General features: G+C 40.0%; 2 protein-coding genes across 2 annotated transcripts in view; both read right to left on the reverse strand.

The window, feature by feature from the left end:
- Nucleotides 1-8,397, reverse strand: part of otogl (otogelin-like) — a gene marked incomplete at both ends in the record, with an annotated part of 54,010 nt that extends 45,613 nt beyond the window's left edge. Inside the window, 8 exons of the mRNA XM_083894282.1 lie at nucleotides 2,300-2,505; nucleotides 3,065-3,186; nucleotides 4,049-4,203; nucleotides 7,006-7,098; nucleotides 7,205-7,283; nucleotides 7,510-7,555; nucleotides 7,857-7,899; nucleotides 8,325-8,397. Coding sequence (XP_083750408.1) covers nucleotides 2,300-2,505; nucleotides 3,065-3,186; nucleotides 4,049-4,203; nucleotides 7,006-7,098; nucleotides 7,205-7,283; nucleotides 7,510-7,555; nucleotides 7,857-7,899; nucleotides 8,325-8,397 — 817 coding nt within the window. The remainder of the gene's footprint in view (nucleotides 1-2,299; nucleotides 2,506-3,064; nucleotides 3,187-4,048; nucleotides 4,204-7,005; nucleotides 7,099-7,204; nucleotides 7,284-7,509; nucleotides 7,556-7,856; nucleotides 7,900-8,324) is intronic.
- A 6,060-nt stretch (nucleotides 8,398-14,457) lies between these two features.
- LOC310931172 (synaptotagmin-A-like) lies at nucleotides 14,458-25,362 on the reverse strand (the record flags this gene model as incomplete). The annotated part of the gene is made up of 8 exons (XM_083894283.1): nucleotides 14,458-14,664; nucleotides 14,746-14,879; nucleotides 15,176-15,293; nucleotides 19,331-19,498; nucleotides 19,578-19,745; nucleotides 19,865-19,978; nucleotides 24,626-24,804; nucleotides 25,212-25,362. 8 exons carry the CDS (start codon nucleotides 25,360-25,362, stop codon nucleotides 14,458-14,460), a joined length of 1,239 nt encoding a protein of 412 aa, XP_083750409.1.
- Nucleotides 25,363-25,789: the final 427 nt, after the last annotated feature.

The raw sequence follows: 25,789 nt of genomic DNA on the forward strand, positions 1-25,789 counted from the left end.
AGAGCTGGAGATCACGGCCCGATGAGGCAAACAGGACTACATCAATCAATCAATCAATCAATCAATCAATCTTTATTTATATAGCCAACAGTTTACAAAACATAGTTTGTCTCATGGGACTTCACAGGGTTGGTAACATCCTCTGTCCTTAGACCTTCGACCAGGGTAAGGAAAAACTACCAGGGAAAAAACCCTTGTGAAAAGGGAAAAAGGGTAGAAACCTTAGGGAGAACCACAGGTGAGGGATCCACTCTCTGGACGGACAGACGTGCAGTAGATGTTACCCAAAACATACAATACACAATGACAAGAATAAAATTTGTATTTGTATTTGTATCTCAAACAGGACTACATCATCCCCAAAGAGCAGACACCCAATCCTGGGCTCACCAAACCAGACTCCCTCAATGCCCTGGCTGCGTCTAGAAATTCTGCCCATAAAGGTTATCATCAGAATCAGTGACAAAGGGCAACCTTGGTGGAGTCCAACTCCCACCAGAAACGGATCTGACTTACTGCCGGCAATGTGGACCAAGCTCTGGCACCGGGAGTAAAGGGACCGAATGGCCCTTATCAAGGGTTCCGGAACCCCATACTCCCAGAGCACTCACCACAGGAGTCCCCTAGGGACACGATCGAACGCCTTCTCCAAATCCACAAAGCACATGTAGACTGGTTGGGCGAAATCCCATGCACCCTCCAGGACCCTGCCAAGAGTATAGAGCTGATCCACTGTTCCACAACCAGGATGAAAACCACACTGTTCCTCCTGGATCCGAGGTTCGACTATCCGACGGACTCTCCTTTCCAGGACCCCCTAAAAGATCTTACCTGGGAGGCTGAGGAGTGTGATACCCCTGTAGTTAGCACACACCCTCTGGTCCCCCTTCTTAAAAGAGGGACCACCACCGCGGGCTGCCGCGAGACGCGTCAACCAAGGGGGCAGCACCCCGAGCGCCGCTGAATGCAGGCAGCTCACTGCTCTGGGTTAGCATGTACTTCACCTCACTGAGTGCGGTGTGTGTTCACTAACTCACGGATGGGTTAAAATGCAGAAATTGGAAATTTCCCCACTGCGGGACTAATAAGGGAATCTTAAGACAGTCCTACAACACCCAGACTCTGCTTCCTCATTGGAAGGCGTGTCAGTGGGATTGAGGAGATCTTCAAAGTAGCAGAAGTCAGCAACACCCCATCCCCACTGTACACAGTGTTGATGTTGCACTGCTTCTCCCTCCTGAGTCGCCGGATCGCCGACCAGAACCTCCTCTAAGCCGTCCAGAAGTCGTTCACCATGGCCTCACCAAACTCCTCCCACGCCTGAGTTTTTGCCTTAGAGACCGCCGAAGCCACGTTGCGCTTGGCCTACCGGTACCCATCAGCTCCCATCAGTTGGGAACATCTGGCAGGGGATTTTGCCAGATGTTCCCAACTGACCCTCACAGTGGTAGATAATGGATGGATGGATCTAATTATATATTTACTTTCCACTCATATAATACTGTCTGACTGTTTCTGTGTTAACTTTATAATCCCTAAATAAATATTGGAATAATAAACACTGATTATTAATAACAATATATATATTAGGGCTGTGTAATATGGGGAAAAATATCACTATAAATCTTTCATATCATTTGATGTCAATATAATGTATACCGTGATATAAATGAAATAAATATTTCTGTAAGACTGGACAATGTGGTTTATAAATAATACCTGGTTATTTTTAGGCTAATTCCAGATATAAGAGATATATGGGGATATAAAGCTTCAGAGTGAGAGTGACAATACAATGTACAGTTGTTGCTCTACATATCAGTCAATACCTGGTTTATTTCTTTGGCTTTTTAATGTTCAATTAAGGATATGTGAGAAATAATTAAACTGACTATTATGTAAAATTCATAAAATTGAACAAACAAATGGAACAAAAAATATGTAAGTAAAAGGACAGAATAATCAATAAACTTTTCCTACAACAACCAGACCAAATGTCTGCCATGAGTCCCTACAGCCAAATTGTTTAATTCTCTGGACTGATCCAAACTCCACTGCATATCTCTCTGCTCTCAAACAGGAGACCATAGTTCATACTGTATGTCTGGTTACCTGAGGAAGGATTCTTGTTTTTTTCCAGCTATTCAAACCCAAAATCTGCATTCTTTCCTTCCATTGAGATCTTTTCAACTATAATTGGTCAGAATTAGTGCTGATTGTTCAGTAATAGTGATAATTGAGGGGAGTGGGCGGTGAAAGAAGGGATAAGAGGACAAGGAGCCAGCCAGGCTGCTCTTACCTCGAGGGGTGGTGAGGTCATCACCCGGGATGTGGTTGAAGTTCCCACACAGGCCACAGGGAGTGCCCTGGTGCTCCTCGCTCATCTTCAGGTAAACACCAGAGCCTCCGTCCCAGGCCAATGAGAAGCCGAACACACTCTTCACCAGCAGGTAATCAGCAAGTCGCTCGATGAAGACACTGCCTATAGTCTGAGGCAGACTCAACCTGACATTTCATACAGACAGATGTATTTTAGAGGCATCAGTGAAATCGAAATGAGCCCTTTGTTTTCCATTGACATCTATTCCCTGGCGACCTTCTCTTACCCTTAACCATAACTACTTCTGGCCTAAATAACTTCATCCCAGCAGAGTTAGGTCCCCACAACACAAGTAACACCTGGAAAACACACACACACAGCTATTCTACACTGGACAGCCTAAACAAAGTGTTATCCCTAATCTTAATCATAACCGGTTAATGTCTAATCCTAACCTTAACCTGAACATAATTCAAATTTTGTTGGGACCAGGTTTTGGTCTTTGTGAGGAATACTGATCCACATGCAGCATTCTTACTGAGGACTCTCATTGACATCATGTATTCCCTAACCCCTTACCCTAACTTAACCTTCACAATATAATGCCTAACCCGAACCATGAATCTAAAACTAATTCTAATCTTAAGCCTAAACCAGGTCCTGACCCCCAAAATGTCCTCACTCGCTATGGTTTATTCGTTATTTTGTCCTCACAAAGATACACATACAAGAACACACACACACCTGCGGCCTCCCTGGTGGACCTGATATCCAGAGATGTGGATCTCTTCCTCATTGGGGAAGAAGAGACTAAGAGCTCTTGGGCATGAATACACACTTCCATCACACACTCTGCTGTTATGGACCTGAGAAGACAAGAGATGTTTGTGCAGAATCAAAGAAAAGCTTTAAGCTACAAAGAAAGATCTGTAGATCTGTATCTGACAATAAAAAGTTGTATCGTGCCATCCATACTTTTGCCACAAATGTAAAGTTTTAATGTATGAGGTGCCGTTTGTAAAGCAGCACATGCTGAAAATAACTGCAACATTTTATCACATTTAACTTCAACCAATGTTGAAAAAGTGAGAGCTGGAGATCACGGTCAAGATCAAACCAGATCAAAAGTGGTTTCAATTTTTGAAAGTCATTGCATTGCATATCCCCGGAACATCAGAAGAGAAAACAAATAAATAAACATTTTGACGTGAGAAATTAGTCATTTAGAATTTAAAAATGTGGTTTGTCTATTAAGTTATGACCTATGTATTGTTTGGCAGAAACGCTGTCAGAGGTGATCAGCTCCGCCTCTGTGGACGCTCGGTGCGCACAGTGGCCGGCACAGAGCAGCGTGACCTCGGCCTGTCTTATTGAACTGATCTGCTCTGTCTCTGTCATCAGATACTTTACACACATATTATTTTCTTTTTAATGTGACCTGCCAGTTTGAAAGTTATATATATATATATACATATATATATATATATACATTGTATATCAAAATATTTTTTTAAATATTTCAAAATATTTATGTTTCACCAGAAAGATTCATATTTATATATATATATGTATATATATATACATATATAATATATTTAGCATTTAGATGTGACAAAATGTTTCAGGTATTTTCAGCATGTGCTGCTTTCACCTCATATTAATGAAGATTACATACTTACTACTATACTTGAATAATTAAGAGGTTAAATTTGTTCTATATGTTCTTACCCACACTGTGTACTGTGGTGAAGAAGAGTGACAATCCTGGGCCAGAATATAGGAGCAGGTTCCAGGGAAGTAGAAGTATATTCCATCAAATGTTTCATAGTGGTGTTGACCCCATGACCTGCAGATCCCGTCTCTATCCTGGCCCTGGTTAGGTACTGAGAGAGAAAGTGCAGGTTATTCAGAGAAGATTATTGAAATAGTCAATATAATTATAAATTATAAATTATTAATAATTTATAATTCCGTGTGTAAGAACTAGAGACATCTTATGGCATGACTGTAAACTGAAAAAGAATGAAGGACTCCCGTAATCAACCCTCCTTTTCTGAAGTGTGTAAGGGAACTACACAAAACCAGAAAGGATGTAAAGCATTCTCCCATTCTCTTTGCTTATGCATCTGACTTTATGTGAACGGAGCCTATTTCCACAATTACATCATATCGATCGAAACACACTCCTGTTCTGGCTGCTTTACAAAAATGTTGCTTGAAGATGGCCAACACCGTCAACCAAGGCCCTTGTCTAAAATACATAACACAGACTTATAAGGGTACAAAAACCAACAGATTTCAATTTAAAAGTAATATAATACAAACATTACTTATAGTATATTGTATTTCTACAAATGCAAATCTTACACAGTTTAAGTTTTGAAATTATACATCGGTGTCAGAGTTCACTACCAGACCACGCCCCTGCACTTCTGCCCACCCATGACCCCTCAAATCTCAGCTCACTTCTTGGCATTATGTGTGTTTCAGGTATTATATATGTTGTGGGGACCAAAATCTGGTAACAGAGTCACATTATGGGGACTTGTCTTACTTATGGGTACCAAAATCATTCCCCATAACGTAAAGCCTAGACAATCTGTACTTTTTATTTCTGTTTTCTTGTTGTCAGAGCTTGAATTTGGTGAAACTTAAAAATAAAAACATTGTATCTTTGTGTACATTGATCGTTTTTAGAATTATCTTTGAGCATACATTTGGTGCAGGTCCTTCCAACATGTGTGTCAACCCCAAATAAGTTTGTTGAAATTAAAATGTCTTTACAACACCTGTGACCTCAGATCTGCTGATATACTGTATAGTGAGTCTTTTCAAGAGAAACCAGAAACTCCATCACTCATCCCTGACTCTAGTGATTTTATATCCACTACTTTAGTGTGTGTGTGTGTGTGTGTGTGTGTGTGTGTGTGTGTGTGTGTGTGTGTGTGTGTGTGTGTGTGCGTGCGTGCGTGCGTGTGTGTCTGTGTATAACCATAGGCAGTAAGGGATATCTGGGGGAATCTGATGATGTGTGCAGGTAATTAATTACTATTTGCTGAAAGATTGAAGAGTATGAGCACTCTTGCCTCATGCACACACTCATTCTTGTATAATACATTTATCCTTCATTTAAAAAAAATTTAAAAAAAATAAAAAAAATATTTTAATGGTTGATTTTAATGATGCACAGAATTATGGACCAAACTGTATCAAATTGTTCCAATTGAGGGGACAATAGAGGGGAGCAATAAGCATATTTAACAAGCAATTAATGAGCGCTAACACCAAATATCACTGTATTAAAGTCACATGAGTCAAACTATGGCACAACCTCATTATTGTCCATTATGAAAAAGGTTCGAACAGATGTTCAGCAACACAATATCTAATGGAGGGATGATGGATGAGTGCATCTTTTCAGTTTGAATATTTTCTTTCTTACTGTTTGTTTCTATTCTTGAATACCTACTGTATATGAACATGTGATCTAAAGTCGAAAGCTTCAAAGTGATTGTTTCACATTGTTTGGTTAAAGATATAATGTTGGGGTGGGAGGCTTCATAATTCAACCATTACTTTCTTCTGATTTGGTATAGTTTCTTTATCAGCGATTTTGTTGTGATGTTGCAAAAGGTGAAAGCAAGGCGAATCAATAACATTAAGAAAATAATTAACTATTTATGTTAATGATTATTGATTTTTTTTCCCTTTCTTTTAATTGCTTTGAATAACAAAATCATTCATTCATTACAGTAAGGTAATGAGCATGCTCGTCGGTTGCATATCAGGAATGGTGATTGACAACTGAGGCTCTGTGTGTGCGTGCGTATGTGTGTGCGTGCTTGTGTGCATGCGTGTACGTGCGTCTGTGTGTGTGTGTGTTACATCTTTAGGACCTATTCTGGCACATATACTGGCCTTGCCAGGACCAGTGGTCCTCATGGAGACCTAGTCCTAATGAGGCAGAACGTCATTTCTGAAGAACTGGTTAAGTTTAGGACTTAGCTTTAAATAGCTGTTAGGATTAGGCATTATCTGGTTATGATTAAGGTTAGGGACAAGGCTGTGTGTGTGTGTGTGTGTGTGTGTGTGTGTGTGTGTGTGTGTGTGTGTGTGTGTGTGTGTGTGTGTGTGTGTGCCATATAAACCATATAAACCAGGGATAGTCAACTATGATTTAAGGAGGTCCGCAGCATCATCATGCTTAAGATTCATTATAATTTAGCTATGCATTGCAATTAACATATATCTATTATGTTGAAGTAGCATTGTCATTGTACCAATATCTGCACTGTGTGAAGTCAAGGACTCAAATCAAATCAAGAAAGCTGTAAAACCAAAGCCATTTAAACAATATTTATTTTCAGTGCAAAACTGATTAAAACTCAATGATATGTGGGTTCCGGCTCTGGGTCTGGACAGGACAGAGTCTGGATCTGGACCGGGACCATGGTCCGCCTAATAGTGACCTATAAATCCCCACTATTTTAAAGGGCTTTTTGTGACTGATTTTAAGGGTTAGGATTAGAATTAATTTCAGGTTAGGTTTAGATTAAGGGTTAGGGTTGGACATTTAGTTGTCATGGTTAAGGTTAAAGTAAGGGGCGGGGAATGCAACATGTCTATGAGTGTCCTCAGTAAGAATGCGACCCGAGAATGTGTGTGTGTGTGTGTGTGTTACTCACTGATCTGGCAGCGGTCTCCCAGTGCCTGGAACTGAGTACAGTCACACACACCGCCCTCCTGACACCAGCCACCATTGAGGCAGTCACAATATTCTGGGAAACACGAACAAACTCAAGTTCACTCGAGTCTGTCTGTTTAACAATCTTTTTTAATCACCCATGAATACATTTGGAATCATTTCACATGCAGTTCAATTACCTGAAGAGGAATCTCTGGCTGTGTAGTTGTGTAAAATGCTCCTTGACAGAGTTCCCTCTGACAGTAGTGGCCCATAAGTCTTGGAAAACAATACACAATAATATCAGTTCCTCAAACATGCAGGTGTGTACAGATGGTGTTCCTGCTGTTTTAACCTTAAAAGTTGTGTCAGGTTGAGTGGGAGGAGGTGTATGTGTTAGTGAGTGCATGTCATTCTCTACAAAGACAGCTTTGTGCCGGTTAGGGTGTTGTGCGCATGTGGGTGCCCTGACCTCCTCTGGTTCTCTTAGGTGTAGTGTACCAACCTCCTCCCCGAGGAGATCCCGTTTCCTCCGAAGTGCATTAGCCCTCCTGCACACACACACACATACACACACACACACACACACACACACACACACACACACACACACACACACACACACGCACATTAGTGGGCTGAATCAGTCAGAGGGGACACTTAAGTGCACTTTACACTGTTTGAATTCAGACTCTGAACCCTCACGTGCACATACACACACATCCATGTTCTATCTCTGTCACATGAAAAAATAAAAGTGCTGATACAAATGTCAAACAATGACATGGCTTTTTACACTTTATTATGACCAAGCTATTAATGACAGACATTAGATTTCCTCCTTTGATTTACCTCTGAACTCTTCCCTCTGTCAGTGAAAGTCGACTCTGAGCTCCTAAATGCAAACATAGTATAAAAAATAAAAAGTTATTAAGTTGTGAAAAAAATATTAAATCAAATGAAATTTAAGTTAAAAATAAAGTAAAATAAATACATATCTTGAATACCAGAGAACCTCTAAACATTCATTGATTAACCAAAAGGTTATCAGCTGACACAAGAGCTTTTATACATACAACACATTTCCTTATCTTACAAAATCATAATACATATATATAATATATATATATATACTTCAGAGTCAAGAATAGAGAAGCAAAACATTAGTTTAATCCATATTCCAAAGAGCTGAGTACAAACAAGTCTATTGTGAATTATTAATAAAAATGATAACAAATGATATGAATAATCAAAAATATATGATATATGATTGATCTGATTAAGATGTTTTCAATGACTACAGAATTTCGTCAGACTCACCCTCAAATAACAGCAAGTGGGAAACTGAAAACAACATCGGAAGAAATCGTTTCAATATCCACTGTAAGTTCATCTCAGAGTCCGAAAGGTGTCCGTTAACGGTGCATCTCAGTAGTCCCGGGAGGAAATGGTTTAAATGAGTTTGGTCGCACCGGACGATGCCAGTGGTCTTCTGTGAAACCTACCTGCTGGTAATGGCTCCTCCACCTCCTTCCCCTCCTCCTCCCACTGAGCAGGTGACGAGCAGCTCTCACCTGAGTGGACAGGTGAGTCTGCTCTGCTCTCTCTGCTGCATCATCATAAGCAGCAGCAACGCACTGTTTTTTTCCTGGCGAAGTGCATTTATTTTGGTTATTAAGTATGTTCTTATCTCGTATGTGGGTTTTCCCCAGAAACAGATTGGGGATTAAGTAAATTGGTCACTCTAAATTGACCATAGGTGTGACTATGAGAGTGAATGTTTGAATATTCATTGTTCGTGCTTCTGGAGATTTGATATTATGCTGAAGTATCTGTTAATTTTGACTTGAACAATAATTCAATATATATCATAAACATAATAATGACTTTTATCACAAACTCACGAAATAAATCAAAAAATAATACATACAAGTTTTTTTAGGATGTCTGATTAAGTGTATACTCACTTTAAACCTGTAGTGTCTAACTTTTAAAGGTGCCATCTGTGAGAATGTGGCCAAAAACGGTTACTACACTCAAATTCAAAATACTGCAGTGAGTCGTATCCGCCTCCTCCTCTACCCCCTCCCCTCGATGTTGCCAGAGCGGTTGGCGTATCCTTCATCAGCAACGAGCGAGGAGCGAGCATTTTATCACAAATGAGTGATTCTAAGACACACAATTCTGTTCTCTCAGTAAAGACCAAGATGTATAATAATTCATGGTAACGTTAGCTGTTGACTAGGGATGGATATATGATGAAATAACTTTATGCATGATATTTGACAGAACTGTCCTTCATTTTTGCCTCCCCTTTTATAATGTTATATAGCAGGGCTGCCAACTTCTGACAAAACCTTGGAGTAAGACATGGTGGCATGCGGGGCAAATGTAACTTCGACTTGCCACCAGACACCCAATATATTTATTTAGGGTAATATTTTATGCATTCCAAGCTTATTAATGCTTTATACAATAATAAGGTAAATAATGTTGATGTAGATGTATGCTGAACTACCGGTGGATGTTCTGCCCGACAGAATAACAACCGGTGGTTGTTCTGTCCGATGTGGGCCGCCATCAACAACCACCACGGGGCGGTGGTGGTTGCAAGAGGGCTGCCTCCAAAACCAAGGGAACAGTTCAAAACAGAACTCGACAGTCCAGCTATGATGCTAATTTAGTAAGCCAACCTTCACTTACCTGTCTAGGAGAAGAGTAGCCAATTCTGCATCCTTTTTGAAATTCCTCTCAGCTTTCAACTCTCTCAACCGTTCAAAAGCATGTCCTATATAGACCCTCGCTTTACGGCAAACTTTATCTTGGCGTTTTTGACATTTGTAATGGTAAATTCACTTTCTCTGTCTCAGAGCTACATTTGCCCATCACCCATACCTGACGAACACAGAATACCAGATCCTTTGTGTATAGTGTATTGTATATTGTGTATTGTGTCTCGCCTGAACTTGCAACTTCCTGCAGCTCCCGCAGGTAGCCAGCTCCCCAATACCTACAGTGGACAAAGTGGTGTGAAAGCACCGTCTGAAAAGATAGTCTTTGTCTATTGGAGGAATGCGAAATCGGTGCTGCCTAGCTATGGCCTGGAAAGGCAAACTTCTTGTCTATTCGAGGAATGCAAAAGGGGAGCTGCTCAAGTATGTGGAGGGCTCACTTTGCTCAAGGTTTTTCTCCAGCAAGGATCACTCCTGTGAAGATTGACCTTTTCCTTGCAACGAAAATAAAACCTTGTAGGCCGGCAGAAGCTCTCTATTTCATTCTTCACCAGCAGCATAGAAATTTCCACAACACATTCATACCTAGGTCTTTTAGGTTTTGTTTCGTTTCATTTCCATTGTAGCTCAGACATAACTGGCAACACATGGTTGCTCAGCAGCTAAGACTCTACTGACTGAAAACGTAACATAAAACATAATTACAAACAAATAATTTCAAAACATTAACATAAATTTGCAGTCCGAAAAATATTTCCATCCATCCATCCATCCATCCATTTTCTTCCGCTTATCCGGGGCCGGGTCGCGGGGGCAGCAGTCTAAGAAGGGATGCCCAGACCTCCCTCTCGCAGGACACTTCCTCCAGTTCCTCCGGGGGGACCCCAAGGCGTTCCCAGGACAGCCGAGCGACGTAGTCACTCTTGCGTGTCCTGGGTCTTCCTCTGGGTCTCCTCCCGGCGGGACATGCCCGGAACACCTCCCGAGGGAGGCGTCCAGGGGGCATCCGATACAGATGCCCGAGCCACCTCAGCTGGCTCCTCTCGATGTGGAGGAGCAGCGGCTCTACTCCGAGCTCCTCCCGGGTGACAGAGCTCCTCACCCTATCTCTAAGGGAGCGCTCCGCCACCCTGCAGAAAAAACTCATTTCAGCCGCTTGTATCCGGGATCTTGTTCTTTCGGTCATAACCCAAAGTTTCGGCTCAGCTCCTTCTTCACCACAACAGACCGATACAACGACCGCATTACTGCAGCCGCTGCACCGATCCGCCTGTCAATCTCACGCTCCATCCTTCCCTCACTCGTGAACAAGACCCCAAGATACTTAAACTCCTCCACCTGAGGCAGGATCTCTCCACTGACCTGGAGGGAGCCACCACTTTTTTCCGGTCGAGAACCATGGCCTCGGACTTAGAGGTGCTGATTCTCATCCCAGCCGCTTCGCACTCGGCTGCAAACCCCCCAGCGCATTCTGGAGTTCCTGGTTCGTAGGAGCCATCAAGACCACATCATCTGCCAAGAGCAGAGATGAAATCCAGTTGCTCTCGAACCGGACCCCCTCCGGCCCCTGGCTGCGCCTAGAAATTCTGTCCATAAAAATAATGAACAGAACCGGTGACAAAGGGCAGCCCTGCCGGAGTCCAACATGCACTGGGAACAAATCTGACTTACTGCCGGCAATGCGAACCAAGCTCCTGCTCCTGTCGTACAGGGATCGCACGGCCCTTAACAAAGGGCCCCCGACCCCATACTCCCGGAGCACCCCCCACAGAATGGCACGAGGGACACGGTCGAAAGCCTTCTCCAAGTCCACAAAACACATGTGGACTGGTTGAGCAAACTCCCATGAACCCTCGAGCACCCTGCGAAGGGTATAGAGCTGGTCCAGTGTTCCACGGCCAGGACGAAAACCGCATTGTTCCTCTTGAATCCGAGGTTCTACTATCGGGCGAACTCTCCTCTCCAGTACCCTGGAATAGACTTTCCCCGGGAGGCTGAGGAGTGTGATCCCCCGATAGTTGGAACACACCCTCCGGTCCCCCTTTTTGAAAAGAGGGACCACCACCCCGGTCTGCCAGTCCAGAGGCACTGTCCCCAACTGCCACGCAATGCTGCAGAGACGTGTCAACCAGGACAGCCCTACAGCATCCAGAGACTTAAGGTACTCAGGCTGGATCTCATCCATTCCCGGTGCCTTGCCACTGGGCAGCTTCCTAACTACCTCACAGACTTCGGCTTGGGTAATGAATGAGTCGACCTCTGAGTCCCCAGCCTTTGCTTCCTCGAGGGAAGGCGTGTCAATGGGATTGAGGAGATCCGAGAAGTATTCCTTCCACCGCCCGACAATATCCCCAGTCGAGGTCAACAGCTCCCCACTTCCACTGTAAACAGTGTTGGAGTACTGGCCGAACGGTTTGCCAGAATTTCCTCGAGGCCGACCGAAAAATATTTTTTTAATGCAAATATTTTGGCTGTACTGTTTTTGTTGGTGAGTTTAGTATGTTATATGAACATTATTTCTGGTCCTCTGTGACATATTAGGAGGATTTTATGGCCAGTTGCTTTAGATTTATTACATAATGCACTTTTAAATATACATAAATGCCTTTTGTCTCCTGTGACATTTTTATACTGCATACAAAATTCCTACACACTGAACCAATGTCGAAGAAATATGTTATTTATTTAAATGTTTTCAGTCAAACTTTATTTGTACAGCACTTTATGGGACACAAAGTGCCTCAAATGGTGTTAATAGTTTGTTGTTCCTGTATGATAAAATGAACTCAGTGTAATATAAATATAAAGAATACGTTGCATTACAAAAGAACATGATTTAATATGGCTATACCACTGGGTGGTGCACGTCTGCTGTGAAAGCAGTCTGTCTAGGCTTATATGGCCATGCAAAAATTAACACTGAAATAAAATTATAATTCAAGAGAAACTCGATATTTCAGTTTACTTATTCAAAGCACAAAATTATACATCATCATGGCAAAAAATACTTGCAGTAAGCCTAAGTTAAACCATAATTCACCAAGAATGCACTGTTTTTAATAAAAGTAGAATAAAGTGTAATTATTTTTAATTGGACAGAAACTGGGGTTCGAGCCCAGGTTAGAACAAGGGCCTTTCTGCAAGGAGTTTGCATGTTATCCCCGTGTGTGCATGGGTTTTCTCCGGGTTCTCCGGCTTCCTCCCACAGTCCAAAAAAATGCAGATTTGAGGATTAGGTGAATTGGTCACTCTAAATTGACCGTCGGTGTGAGAGTGTGAGTGAATGGTTGTTTGTCTCTGTATGTGACCCTATGTCGCCCTATGTCAGCTGAGATAGGCACAGCATAGTTTACTAACAGCTTGTTCATGATCCATTAATTAATTCATAAATCATTAACCTACAGTTAACAAGTAATTTATATCTCATTAACTAACCGCTTGTAAGTTATCTATTGGCTATCTATAAGGCAAGGTTGTAAATCCTTAACAAACTGTTAACTGTTATTTGACAAGTCATTCATAACTAATTAACTAACCGTTTATAAATGGTCTATTAACCATCTATAAGACATCATTATAAATGCTTAACAAACTGTTAACAAACACATTAATAACTCATTAATTAACAGTTTACTAATGTCTAATAATCTATTAACTAGTTATAATGGATAGTTATTATAAAGTGTTACCAAATATGGTAATTACATTTAAAATAATAAATAATTAAGTGTACAATCACCATCATTGTATGTATGCATTGTTGTTTTTCATCACTCCATAATAAGAATTACATATTAATATCTAAGTTCATAGTTCCAATATCTTTGGTCATTTTGGACCACCGTGTTAGTTAGTTAGTAGCCCACAATAATAAAAAAAAAAGATTTTGAGGCTAACTGAAGGCTACATAGGTTTTCTCCGACACTCTGGAAATGGAAAGGTGAGGTGAACAAAATGACCACATTTTGAAAATAAACAAAAAATAACTTTATTCTTTACTGTATGTTTAGTTGGCAACACACTCTTCAAAATGCAAGGTTTTACATTTATTTTTCATCATCAAATGATTTAAAGTAAAAGTACAACTCAGTCATAAAGTTTCACATTAGACCAAATGATTAAAATTTAAAAAGGAAGGCAGGCTGTATTGATTCTGGATGTGATGCTGTCGACAAACTGTATATAATTGCGATGCAAAAATGCTTACCTTTACATTTCTCTCATTCTGGGCTCTATTCCACCACCTTTATCAGTGTTCCCTCTCAGTTTTTAATATTATAACCTTTGATGTTGTGAAGGATTACATGTACATTAAATAAATGAACATGGATGAATATGTATAAATGATAATTTAACTGCCAGGATGCAACATTGACTATTATAAAAATAGTAATATTCATGTGAGTCTCTTGTTAATATTTTCTTTCTGTGTGTGAAGCTTTCAAACAGTCAAATGCAGAGAAATATACAGAATAAAAAACAACAACCATGATTTATTAGCACTGCGCCTCATAATGTATATTTGTTTCTAACTCTTAATCAGCTTTAAGTCTGTAATAATGACTCTATATCAAGGGAAAAGGGAGTATAATTGGTTACATTGACTCATTTAAGTAGCACAAAATGTTTGTTATGGCTGAATTAAGGCAGATGTACAAACATAAACTGGTTGTAACTGAGGTAAATGCTGTGATATTTCGTGGCCTTTTGAAGGAACGGTTTCATTTTTTTTTGGAAATGAGTGGATTGACTTCCTCCTCTGGCTTGAGACTGTGCCACTGAGCGATTGGTCTCCGGGGATTCGCCAGCATGTCTGACCAGTGGCGTTGTTCAGTCCCAGTGCTGTTATTGCCCAGCAGCACTTTCCCAATGTCGTCGTTCTTTCCAATTTTATCATAGTCCAACACTGTCACTGCTACCTGCACCTTCTATGAACGACAACATACAGAAGTGAATTTCTGCTATATTACTGGATGAACAGTATGCATGCATGTGTGAATAAAGTATACCTCTATCTGTTCACATGGCACTTCAAAGCTGAAAGACTCGTTGTAGTAAGGGTTCAAAGTGTTCTTCTTTGTCGTTGTTTTCTTTTTCTTGAGTCGTTTGCCGTTCTGCATTAAGTGGATCTTCACATAAGGGTCTGATAGAGAGAACAGGGAGGTTTCATGGCTTCAGACCAACAGCCTGGCACAGATGCAGTACCTCCATCAGTGAAACACAACATCTTATTGTAGCAGCTCCCAAAGGTTTCCCCTCAATAAAAAACTGCTTGAAAGTGGACACATGGCTAAAAAGGTAATTATAAGACCCTAATGCTCAAGCAGAGCTGAGAAAGTTGGATCTGTGTAGGGCGTCTATGCTGTTTAATCTCCAGCACTTAAGAGGGACTTGACATGAAGCTTGAAACTGAATACCACATGAACCCAGATGTCTCACCTGATAATCCACCCACATCCATTTTCTTCAGGTTTTTGGCCTCGAGAACCACCACAGTCAGCTTCCCTGCAGTCGGTACATACCTCAAGGACAAACATATGTCTCCAAGCCGCTCGCTCTGATGCAGAGGGAAAGAAGAGAGAAATGACCTCCACAAAGTTTATGATTTTTGGCTGCGCTTGTCAGTTTGTGTGTGAGCAACATAAGTCAAAAACTAAAGTACTGAGTGGCCTTGGTGGAGGTTTAAGCTCTCTAACTGCTTTCTAATTTTGTTGTAAGCTTCAGAATAGCTGCAGTTTTCAAAGACATGGTGACTATGATGAGCAGCAGCCCTCTGCTTTGGAATTAAGTGCAGTCTATTTGACTTAATTAAAAACACTATAGCTGATTTGCAAACATTTGAAATATAATCAATTTATCAATCTTTATTAAATAGAACTGTTCATATATAAAACCATCCCCACCCACGCCACTCAACAACACACATTCATACATCTTGATAAATACAACTAAAACTAAAGCAAAGGACCAGAAGATGAGGAAGGGAATCACTGTGCGAAATGGGTGAGTATTGGGGGTTAACATTTCAAGACCCCCTGAAAGCCTCGAAGGCAAATGTGAGGGTGGTCTAAAAGCTAAAACGTAAATTGCACTAACAATAAACCTTTTGTATAACTAAATTGATTGTGTCAAGTTTTTGTTTATGTTTAAACATATGTTTTCTGTTAATTAAAATTTTTGCTGTGGAAAAGGCCCACACAAGCTTGTGCAACAAATGGGAGATGTGCGAAATGGGTATTTCGCACAGTGTAGGAAATAATAGGCAGAGTTAAAAAAGATGTTGTAAATGATCTGAAAATCAAATCAGATAAAAATCAAACAATAAATGAAAAACAGATCGATAAAAAAATGACGATACTAAAGTAAATATATCCAAATGAGCTAAACTCAAATATATCTAAAACTAAAATTAAACTAAATCGGGGAAGAAATGCTGCTTTCAGAACTCTGGATGAAAGTTGTCTGAGAACAGCTAGGGTCAACCAGTCCCGTGGCATCAGGGTAGCAAATCACCTGCCACATACCAGGCCATTACAGACTAGAACTCTCTTGCCACAGACCTCGACAGAAGACCGTCTCCCCAGCCATCGACCAGGCCTTGAGGCCTATCTAGCCTGAACGAACCCTGCTGAACCTGCCAGCTCTGGTTTTGCGCTCCAGATCTGTCTGGCAAGGATGCTGGTTTGACCTAATCTCCGAAACAACAGAGATCCAACATCTAGCAGTTTTTGTATACATCCATGGCAGCATACATACATACATACATACATACATACATACATACATACATACATATATACATACATACATGGAAGCCACTGAAGAAAAGTTGGCTGTTGCTTACATTTTAAAGTGTAACTTTGCAAGTCTGACACTTGCACTTTTTAACGATGAGCTCTACAGGGCTCCCCCTACAGCTTTGGAGTACATATATTGACGACACCACCACCTCCATCCATCCACTGTCTACCTCTTTATCCTCACCATCATAAAAACTCACAGCTGATGCCTGCTTGCCTCGCTTCCCCTCTACTGGCCTCATGAATTTGTTTTAACAAAACACAAGCCCTTGAGCAATGTCCATGCCGGTCTTTATCTGTTTTGCATATGTCTGTTTTTCAATTCTCACCATTTGAAAAAAATGAGGCTCTGCCATTATAGACATCTAAAATAACACTATCACTGCCTTGATCTTATAGCCGACCTGGGATGTGTGTCTAGTGCCGTGAAGCAATTTGTGATCCTCGCAAGGCTGCAGGTCCATGTGCTGAGGGAACGCACAAAGGTGCTCTAAGATGTTTTCACATCTTCAACATAATCCCGGAGTCAGGCAGTTGTTCCCTCCCGCTTCAAATCCACCCCCAACATCCCATGAGCCAAATAAGCCTTCTCCATCCTGCTTCAGTGACTATAGCATTGTTGCACTAAGCCCCATCATCATGAAGTGCTTTGAAATGTTGGTCATGACCTGCACCACCAAGTTATAGACATTGTCCTCACACACCTGGAGAAAGGGGACTCAAATATTTGATTTGATTGATTATCCCGCCTCAGATTGTATATTTATGTGTATCTTTTACACCGGTGATTCCAAAAAAGATTTTCTTTTGGGTCCACAAAAAACCTTTCCCAAACTTTTAGTCAAAATTTATTTCCCCTTCTTCTTTACTGTTTGTTTGTTAAACATGTGCTTGTGCCCTTGCCAACTTCCTTGCAAAGTTCCATATTTCTTTTATCATTATAGTCGGTTTATGCTTATGTTGTGTGCCCATGCACATTTACAGTGGCAAAAGTTTGTCTGTAAATTTTCATGATTTTCCTTTATAAATCATTGGTTGTTTGGATAAGAAATGTCAGTTAAATACATCATATAGGAGACAAACACAGTGATAATTGAGAAGTAAAATAAAGTTTATATTATTTACAGAAAGTGTGCAAGAATTATTTAAACAAAATGAGACATGTGCATAAGTTCAGGCACCACAAAAGAAACATTTTGTGCACCCTCCTTTTGCAGAAATAACTGCCTCTAAACACTTCCTATAGCTTCCAATAAGAGTCTGGATTCTGGTGGAAGGTATTTTGGACCATTCGTCTTTACAAAACATCTCCAGTTCAGTCAAGTTTGGTTTCTGAGCATGGACAGTCCGCTTTAAATCACACCACAAATTTTCAATAATATTCAGGTCTGGGGACTGAGATGGCCATTCCAGAACGTTGTATTTGTTCCTCTGCATGAATGCCTTAGTAGATTTTGAGCAGTGTTTAGGGTCGTTGTTGAAAGATCCAGCCCTGGCACAACTTCAACTTTGTCACTGATTCCTGGACATTGTTCTCCAGAATCTGCTGATATTGAGTGGAATCCATGTGACCCTCACATTTAACAAGATTCCCAGTCCCTGCACTGGCCACACAGCCCCACAGCATGATGGAACCACCACCAAATTTTACTGTAGGTAACAAAGTGTAACAAGTGTTTTTCTTGGAATGCTGTGTTCTTTTTTTCCACCATGCATAACGCCCCCTTGTTTTGCCCAAATAACTCCACAGCACCTTATTCCAAATGTGCTTTAGCATACCTCAAGCGACTCTGTTTGTGGCGGGTGCAGAGAAAAGGGTTTTTCTGCATTACTCTTCCACACAGCATCTCCTTGTGTAAAGTGCACTGAATAGTTGAACGATGCACAGTGACACCATCTGCAGCAAGATAATGTTGTAGGTCTTTGGAGCTGGTCTGTGGGTTGACTGTGAGTGTTCTCACCATCCTTGGCCTCTGCTTATCTGAGATTTTTCTTGGTCTGCTACTTTGGGCCTTAACTAGAACTGTGCCTGTGGTCTTCCAATTCCTCACAATGTTCCTCACAGTAGAAACTGAGAGCTTAAATCTCTGAGATAGCTTTCTGTATCCTTCCCCTTAAACCATGATGTATCATTGTTTTCAGGTCATTTCAGAGTTGTTTTGAGGCTCCCATGTTGCCACTCTTCAGAGAAGATGCAAAGAGGAGAAACACTTACAATTGGTCTCCTTAAATACTCTTTCTCATGATTGGATTCACCTGTGTATGGAGGTCAAGGGTCACTGAGGTTACCAAACCAATTTTGAGTTCCAATAATTAGTGCTAAAGGTATTGAAATCAATAAAATAAAAGGGTCCCTAAATTTATGCACATGCCTTATTTTGTTTAAATAATTCTTGCACACTTTCTGTAAATTATATAAACGTTATTTCACTTCTCAAATATCACTGTGTTTGTCTCCTATATGATATATTTAACTGAAATTTCTCATCCAAACAACCAATGATTTATAAAGGAAAATCATGAAAATTTACAGGGGTGCCCTAACTTTTGCATACCACTGTATGTGATTATCAACATACATCCTCACTTTGTCTTTTTCTTCTTTTTTACTTTTGTATGATGCCACATTTGCTTAGTTTGTAGCTGGCCTTGACTTGAATTGGTTTTATTTCATATATACTTAATGGAAGGTATTGTTCTTGTATGTAGATTTCTATCTTTAAAAGTGAGCCCCCAGTGAAATAAACAACGACCTAGTTAATAAATGAATAAATGACGTGTTAACATTTCCCACCTCCTCCTTCTCTGCCTTCTGCAGGTCTCTCCACTCCTGCAGAGACTGGCTGAAGTCCACACTACTCATTGGTATTTTCACAGCTCCGATAGCGTCATGCTTTGAGAAACGGTCAAAGTCGTACACTGTCATCACCAGTGTCTTCCCACCAAGCTCAATGTATGGTACCTATGGAAAAGAACATTATTTGAAAGATATATGTCCCATTTAAATATGTACATTTTTGTATGTTGGCGGTTTAATGTACCTTAAATGTGAACGTCTCATTGAAGGTGGGTTCGAGGGTCTTTCTGTGAACTTTGGTTTCAAACTTTTTCTTTTTATCCGGAAGCAGATATAGTTTAACATAAGGATCAGAGCTGCCTCCCACATCCATGGCAGGGAGCTCTGTGGCCTGTAAGATACCCACAACCAGCTGCAACAGAAAAAACAAGAATCTGCTATCATTGCAGTGGAAAGAATTGTACTGAAATATGATATTAAGAAGTGACAGATGTCAGGCAAAAATGTTAACTGTAAACAACAGCATGTTACCGTGTTATCTGTGAAGTTGTAGTCTAATGAGAAATGTAGTCGACCCAGTTTCTCGTCTTCCTTTGGCTCATTGCCTGACATTTCTGTTTCTTTGTTACCTTCATTTTGAAGAGGCTGTGAACACACACAAAAAAGACAAAGGCACCAGGTGAACTCTTTTATAGCACACCTGCGTCTGCTGCGTTTTCAAATTAGCACATGTGCTTCCACACCTGGTGGATGTGATTATCCATAATTTTTTGGTCCCCAAAATTGTTCTCTAAATTTTCCCAAGTCCAAGTCCATTACATAAAAAAACCCATAATTTAATCTTTTCATGACATCTATCACTTTATTCTATAAAACCTATTAATTTTCATGCATTTTCCAGTAAATTCAAATAATTAGATTATTTTATGTTTTGGCTTCTCAAACCCCTAAGATATCAGGTGATGCAGCTGTCCGAGAAAGTGAGCAGACTAAGAAAACTATTAAAAATATTATTTTAATAATGATAAACTCAAAATAAAATACTCGGGCATAATGTTATGTTTGAAGTCTTTTGAATAATGTTTTTTTGCCTAATATCAATAGTTTTAAAGCTGCTAAAATAACTGCAAAACCTTTGTCCAGCCATTTACATTTCCTAAATATCAGGGTGGTGCAACCATAAACATTGGACTTTATTTTGAAGTCAAGAGACAATAGCTGTAAACTGAATGTTGCATCAGCCAGAGGAACCCCAGAGACCATTGGGACTAAGCCAAAAGGTTTGTAGATCTCTGTCAAATACTGATAAAAATAACTACTTTCAACTATATGTAGGTTGGTACATTCTCCATGTCAGTGTGGTACAACCAATGTAAACCAATGTAAAACTAGAAAAAAATGATTTTATCATAAAACTCTTTATTTTTTTAAAAAGTGTTCTGTGTGACCTTCATGACAAGGGTAGAAAATAATGTTTGCATCCAAACAGAAGCTGTTTATTTTGAGTTTAGTTGCAATTGTCAGGTGGCACAACTGTTAATCAGGTGGCACAACTGCAAGGAATGTCACTATATAATGCTATTCAAGGCTCTAAGGTTATCCATGACACTTCTAGAATGTTTATTAGTTTTGATGGAAAGATATTACACACTTTAAATCATTTTGCATGATAATTTGTACATTTTAGATGCCACTATCACTATCAAAATTAGCATGACACAGGTTAAGTATTAACAATGATCCAGCTGACAACTGTGCTTTGATTACAAACTATGCATGCCCCATGGACTAAGTCATAACATCTAACACATACAGTTTCACCTGCTGGAAAGTTCTACAACAGTTATTATTATTATTACAGGGTTTCCCCCAGTGCATTATAAGTCTGGTGGGCCGCCAGGGTTTACTTGCCATCCACCAGGCTAAGAGTTGTTGTTGTTTATTTATTTTAAATCTATTTTTTTATACACCACAGATTTTTCTTAACCAGGGATCAAGGCTGCTGCGCCCCCATGTAATCGGCGAGCGCTCCCTTGTCCATTTACTGATTGAAACTCAAGTCACACCATCAAATATGTCATTATTACAGTTACATTTTTCTTGTCAATAAAGATGTTATATTTAGGGATGCACTAATTAGGCGGCCGAAACACAGCGAGTACACTGTGGAACAGCACTTATTAAATGCAGTAACGTCTCTTTGCGCTAAATCGCTACTTGGCTGCATACGGAGCAGATTATGAACTCCCTGTGACATTGACTTCACACCAGAGAACATTCTCTCTCTTTGAGCAGTTAACTAAAGACATCAGCTCATCTGATGCATCTGTTATTCCATTAATTGCAGCACTAAAGCGTCTCCTCCACAAAGATTGAGAACATGGAGTGAAAACAATGAAAAGTGAGCTCTGCTCTTTAAGAATCTGTCACCACGTTTTATTAACATCTACCCAGATCCCCTGCACTTCATCGCGACTGTACTCGATCCTCATCATAAAGATGTAATGTTATGTGAATTGTTTTTGATGAGTTAGGGTTAGGTTTAACTGATGTCTAAAACACGTTACTATTTGAAATGAAAATGCATTTTTTTCAGCATATTTAATGTCATAACTAATGTGATCAGGTGGTGCAACCAATATTTGTCAAGTGGTGCAACCAATTTAAACAAATAAATGATACGTCAAAGTGACCAAATGGTTTATAAATGTAATGTGTGTAGTTATTATACTGAATATATGAATTTGTGTATTTGTGTGATTATTTTCCTGTCTTTAAATGTAAAATTGGATGTTAAGGATGCTTAAAACCTGACCTTCAGAGAGCAAAAATCTAAAATTATTGTAAAAAAAAACAACCCACAAAAAAAAAGTTTATCTAGTGTAGACACCTAAAGGTATAGTTGCCAAATAATTAATTTAAAAATAAATATTAGGAATGTATATATATTTTTATAAATAGTTGGTTGTGCCACCTGACATTTTTTTTGTTGTGTTAAAAATATGTTAAAAAAATGAGTTAAAACAGTTAGAATAGTTATTCAATATATGAGAAATGTTCAAACACATTGTTCTGGATTCAAAAATATGCATTGCATCTATGTATATATATATATATATAGGTAAAAATAAAACTTAAGGGACAGGAAATTACATCAACCACAGAGGCTACTGGGAGCTAACAGCAGTTAGCATTTGGAAAAGTGATCATTTGCAGGTATGCATGTATCCACTGGACAGATAAATCCTCTGAGGCTGGAAGTGTGTGTAGAACTCTGTGCTGCTCTTTGTAGCCAAGAATAGAACTTTTCGCGGACTTCCGGTTTTTGTTTACTGTTGCCCACGCCAGCATTGTGACGTCCCATCTCCTGTACTTAGACTGAGGAGGACCACAAAAACATGAGTGAGTCATCTTTTTTTACACTTTCCCGACTGTTAGGGCCCCCAGAGTCCCAAATATAAGGATTTAAATGATTAAAAATTTGATTTAGCATAATAACATGCATACAAATGAAGATTTAATTAATTTACCAAACATCCCTTTTCTACTGCTTTATCCTCCACATGAGTCGCAGTGGTGCTGTGCCAATCTCAGTTGACATAAGGCGATATGCGCAGTACACCCTGGACAGTTAGCCAGTCCACAAATAGAGAAAAACAGGCCCTATCAGTCGTGAAATAGGGCGACTGATAGGGCCTGTGTGTGAAAAAGATGACTCATGTTTTGTGTGGTCCTCCTCAGTCTAAGTACAGGAGATGAAACACATGATGTTGACCTCCGCACTCAATGGGACGTCACAATGCACTACATTCCTGGAATTGTTGTCTCGCGAAGCTCCACTTGTCCGTAAAACACGCGAGAGAGCTGGTGAGGGCAACAGTATCCAAAAACCGGAACACCGCGAAAAAGTATATTCTTGGCTCCACAGTGCAGCACAGAGTCCTACACAAACGTCCAGCCTCAGTGGATTTATCTATCCAGTGGATACATGTTATATATGACGGCAATGTGCCTGCTAGAGCCTGCAAATTATCACTTTTCCAAATGCTAACTGCTGTTAGCTCCCTGTAGCCTCTGTGGCTGATGTCATTTCCGGTCCCTTAAGTTTCATTTTACTTTTTTTGGTTGTTTTTAAGGTGGACCTAAAGAGATACTACTAAACCGAGTGTTCTGAACAGGGCTGTTGGCTGGCAGGGTGATTGAACTGCGGTGGTGCTTCGTTCTTATGGTATTTTAACCAAAAGCATGTCACAGCCATGTTCATTAGGACACCAGGGAACTAGTTTAACTTGGAGAAACAGGCTAAGGGCCAATTCCAATTCCTATCTTAACCCTCAATCTTAACCCTCAAGCTCAACCCTTAATCTTAACTGGCCCTCAAAACCAAGTGTTGAGGGTTATTTTGTCACTTAGAAATGGGACACCCCTTAAATGCAGATACGTCTTCAGACTGTGGGGGGCAGAATAACGTGAAAGCTGCGTCCAGTCTGTCAACTCCAAAAAAGATGAAGAAGAACACATTTACGTCACGGTTATTTATTTATTATTTTATTTCAGTCAAGTTATTAGGTTGTCAGTTAGTTATAAGATGATACTCATACAAATACCACAACCACGGACATATTCAGCTGACAGGCGCACACCACGGCTTATTGAAGGATTAACGATAGCAAACGATCGCGTGTGCGCACCGGCCAGCTATTGACAAACGATCATAAAATAAAAATGTTACGCAACAATGACGTCAGTAATCCATAATATGGGCCCAAACTAAGATAATACAATGGTTTTCATAATTTTTATATCTCTATTAACAAAGAAAATACTTAATTTGTATCGCACTCGCTTCGCTGCTTTCGACGCCATCTTTCTCATGTGAAAACACGCAATGCATTCTGGGTAGCCCTTGCTCCCAAGGGTGGTCTCGGAAAATCTCAATATTGAGGGTGATACAGCCCTTAAACTTGCCCCTCAACTTAATTTTTCTGAGAATCGGGACAGCACTTGCACTAGAGGGAGCGCGCATTTTTGAGATTGAGGGTTAAGATTGAGGGTTAAGCAAGGAATTGGAATTCACCCTAAATGTCCCCTTTAAAAAGTGGATCCCCAAACGTTTGGTAATGGTTTAAAACCATCATTGTGATTACTGTAAATTACTGTAAATGAAAGACTATAAGACACTTTAAACTGTGCTGTGTTATAACTCTTAAACTGACTAGTCTAAGGTGACCCGGATGTCGGGACTATGATACAGTGGAAGGTTGTGTGGGTGTATGTGTGTGTTTGGCCCACCTTGTTGTTACCTCCATCCATTTCAGTGTCAGAGTCTCCTTTGCTCTTGTCCTTTCCCTTCTTGTCCTTTTCTTTGTCCTTGTCCTTCTTTTTCAGGCACTTCTTCCACAAACACATGGCACATGACAGCATCAAGCACAACATCACGATACAAAGGGCGGCAACAGCCCATGATGGCACTGAAAACCCATGTAAAACACACACACACACACAGATTATATTGAAACATGTCAGCTCTTAGTCGCCACTTGCCAAACACGAACAATGGAACATTTTAAATAAGTCATTCCAGCCCTCAGTAAAGAAACTGGTTAAAATAATATAGTCATTTTTATTTCATATTTTGTGGCGATGATAAATTATATTCGTGCAAGTTCGTGCAATTCTCTCAAACACACTCAACACTCTGTTATGCTTTATCATCCATGTACCTTTTTTTTTTATTATAAAGAAGCGCTCCAGCAGTGCTATTCAACTCACTTCCATGAATCAATACTTTACTGTCACTCTGGCTCTGATGTTTCCCAAATATATCTCACACATTGCTATTATTCATCCATTTACTGTAGCTCAGGGTCTCACTCACTGTGGATGCTGCGTAGTTCACTCATGAACTTGTTTAGATTGTGGCTTCCAGGTTGTTTTTGGCCCGAGGTGGTTGTTGTGTTTGGCAAGTGGGTCGGTGTGGGTGAAGTTCCCAGCTCAGCCCCGGGAGCAGCTTGATGAGTCCCAGTCATTACTGGATGATCGGTGGCAAATTAAAATTTAAACTGGTGCAAGAAAATGACAAAATGCAGACAAAACAAGATAACTTAGTACTAAAAAAATACTACATATGCAATAAATCAATCAATGAATCTTTCTAATGTATAATTTACTGTATATAGCACTTCCAATACCTGCAAGGTAATCAACGTGCTTCACATAAAATATACAAATAAAAGCACACCATAAAATAATGTAAATAGCAAAAAAATACAATAAAATAACAAAAATAAATAAGAATCAGTAAAACTATAAATTATGATTGAAATTAAGAACACACAGTGACACACTGTGCTACGGAATATTAAAAGCCTTTTGAAACGAACGCGTTTTCAGTTTACTTTCAGAAACACCACGGTGCCCCCCACATGATATTTTAATTTGTCACAAAGTAAAGCT

This window comes from Microchirus variegatus, assembly GCF_963457635.1.
Source record: "Microchirus variegatus genome assembly, chromosome: 8".
NCBI classification, from domain to species: domain Eukaryota; kingdom Metazoa; phylum Chordata; class Actinopteri; order Pleuronectiformes; family Soleidae; genus Microchirus; species Microchirus variegatus.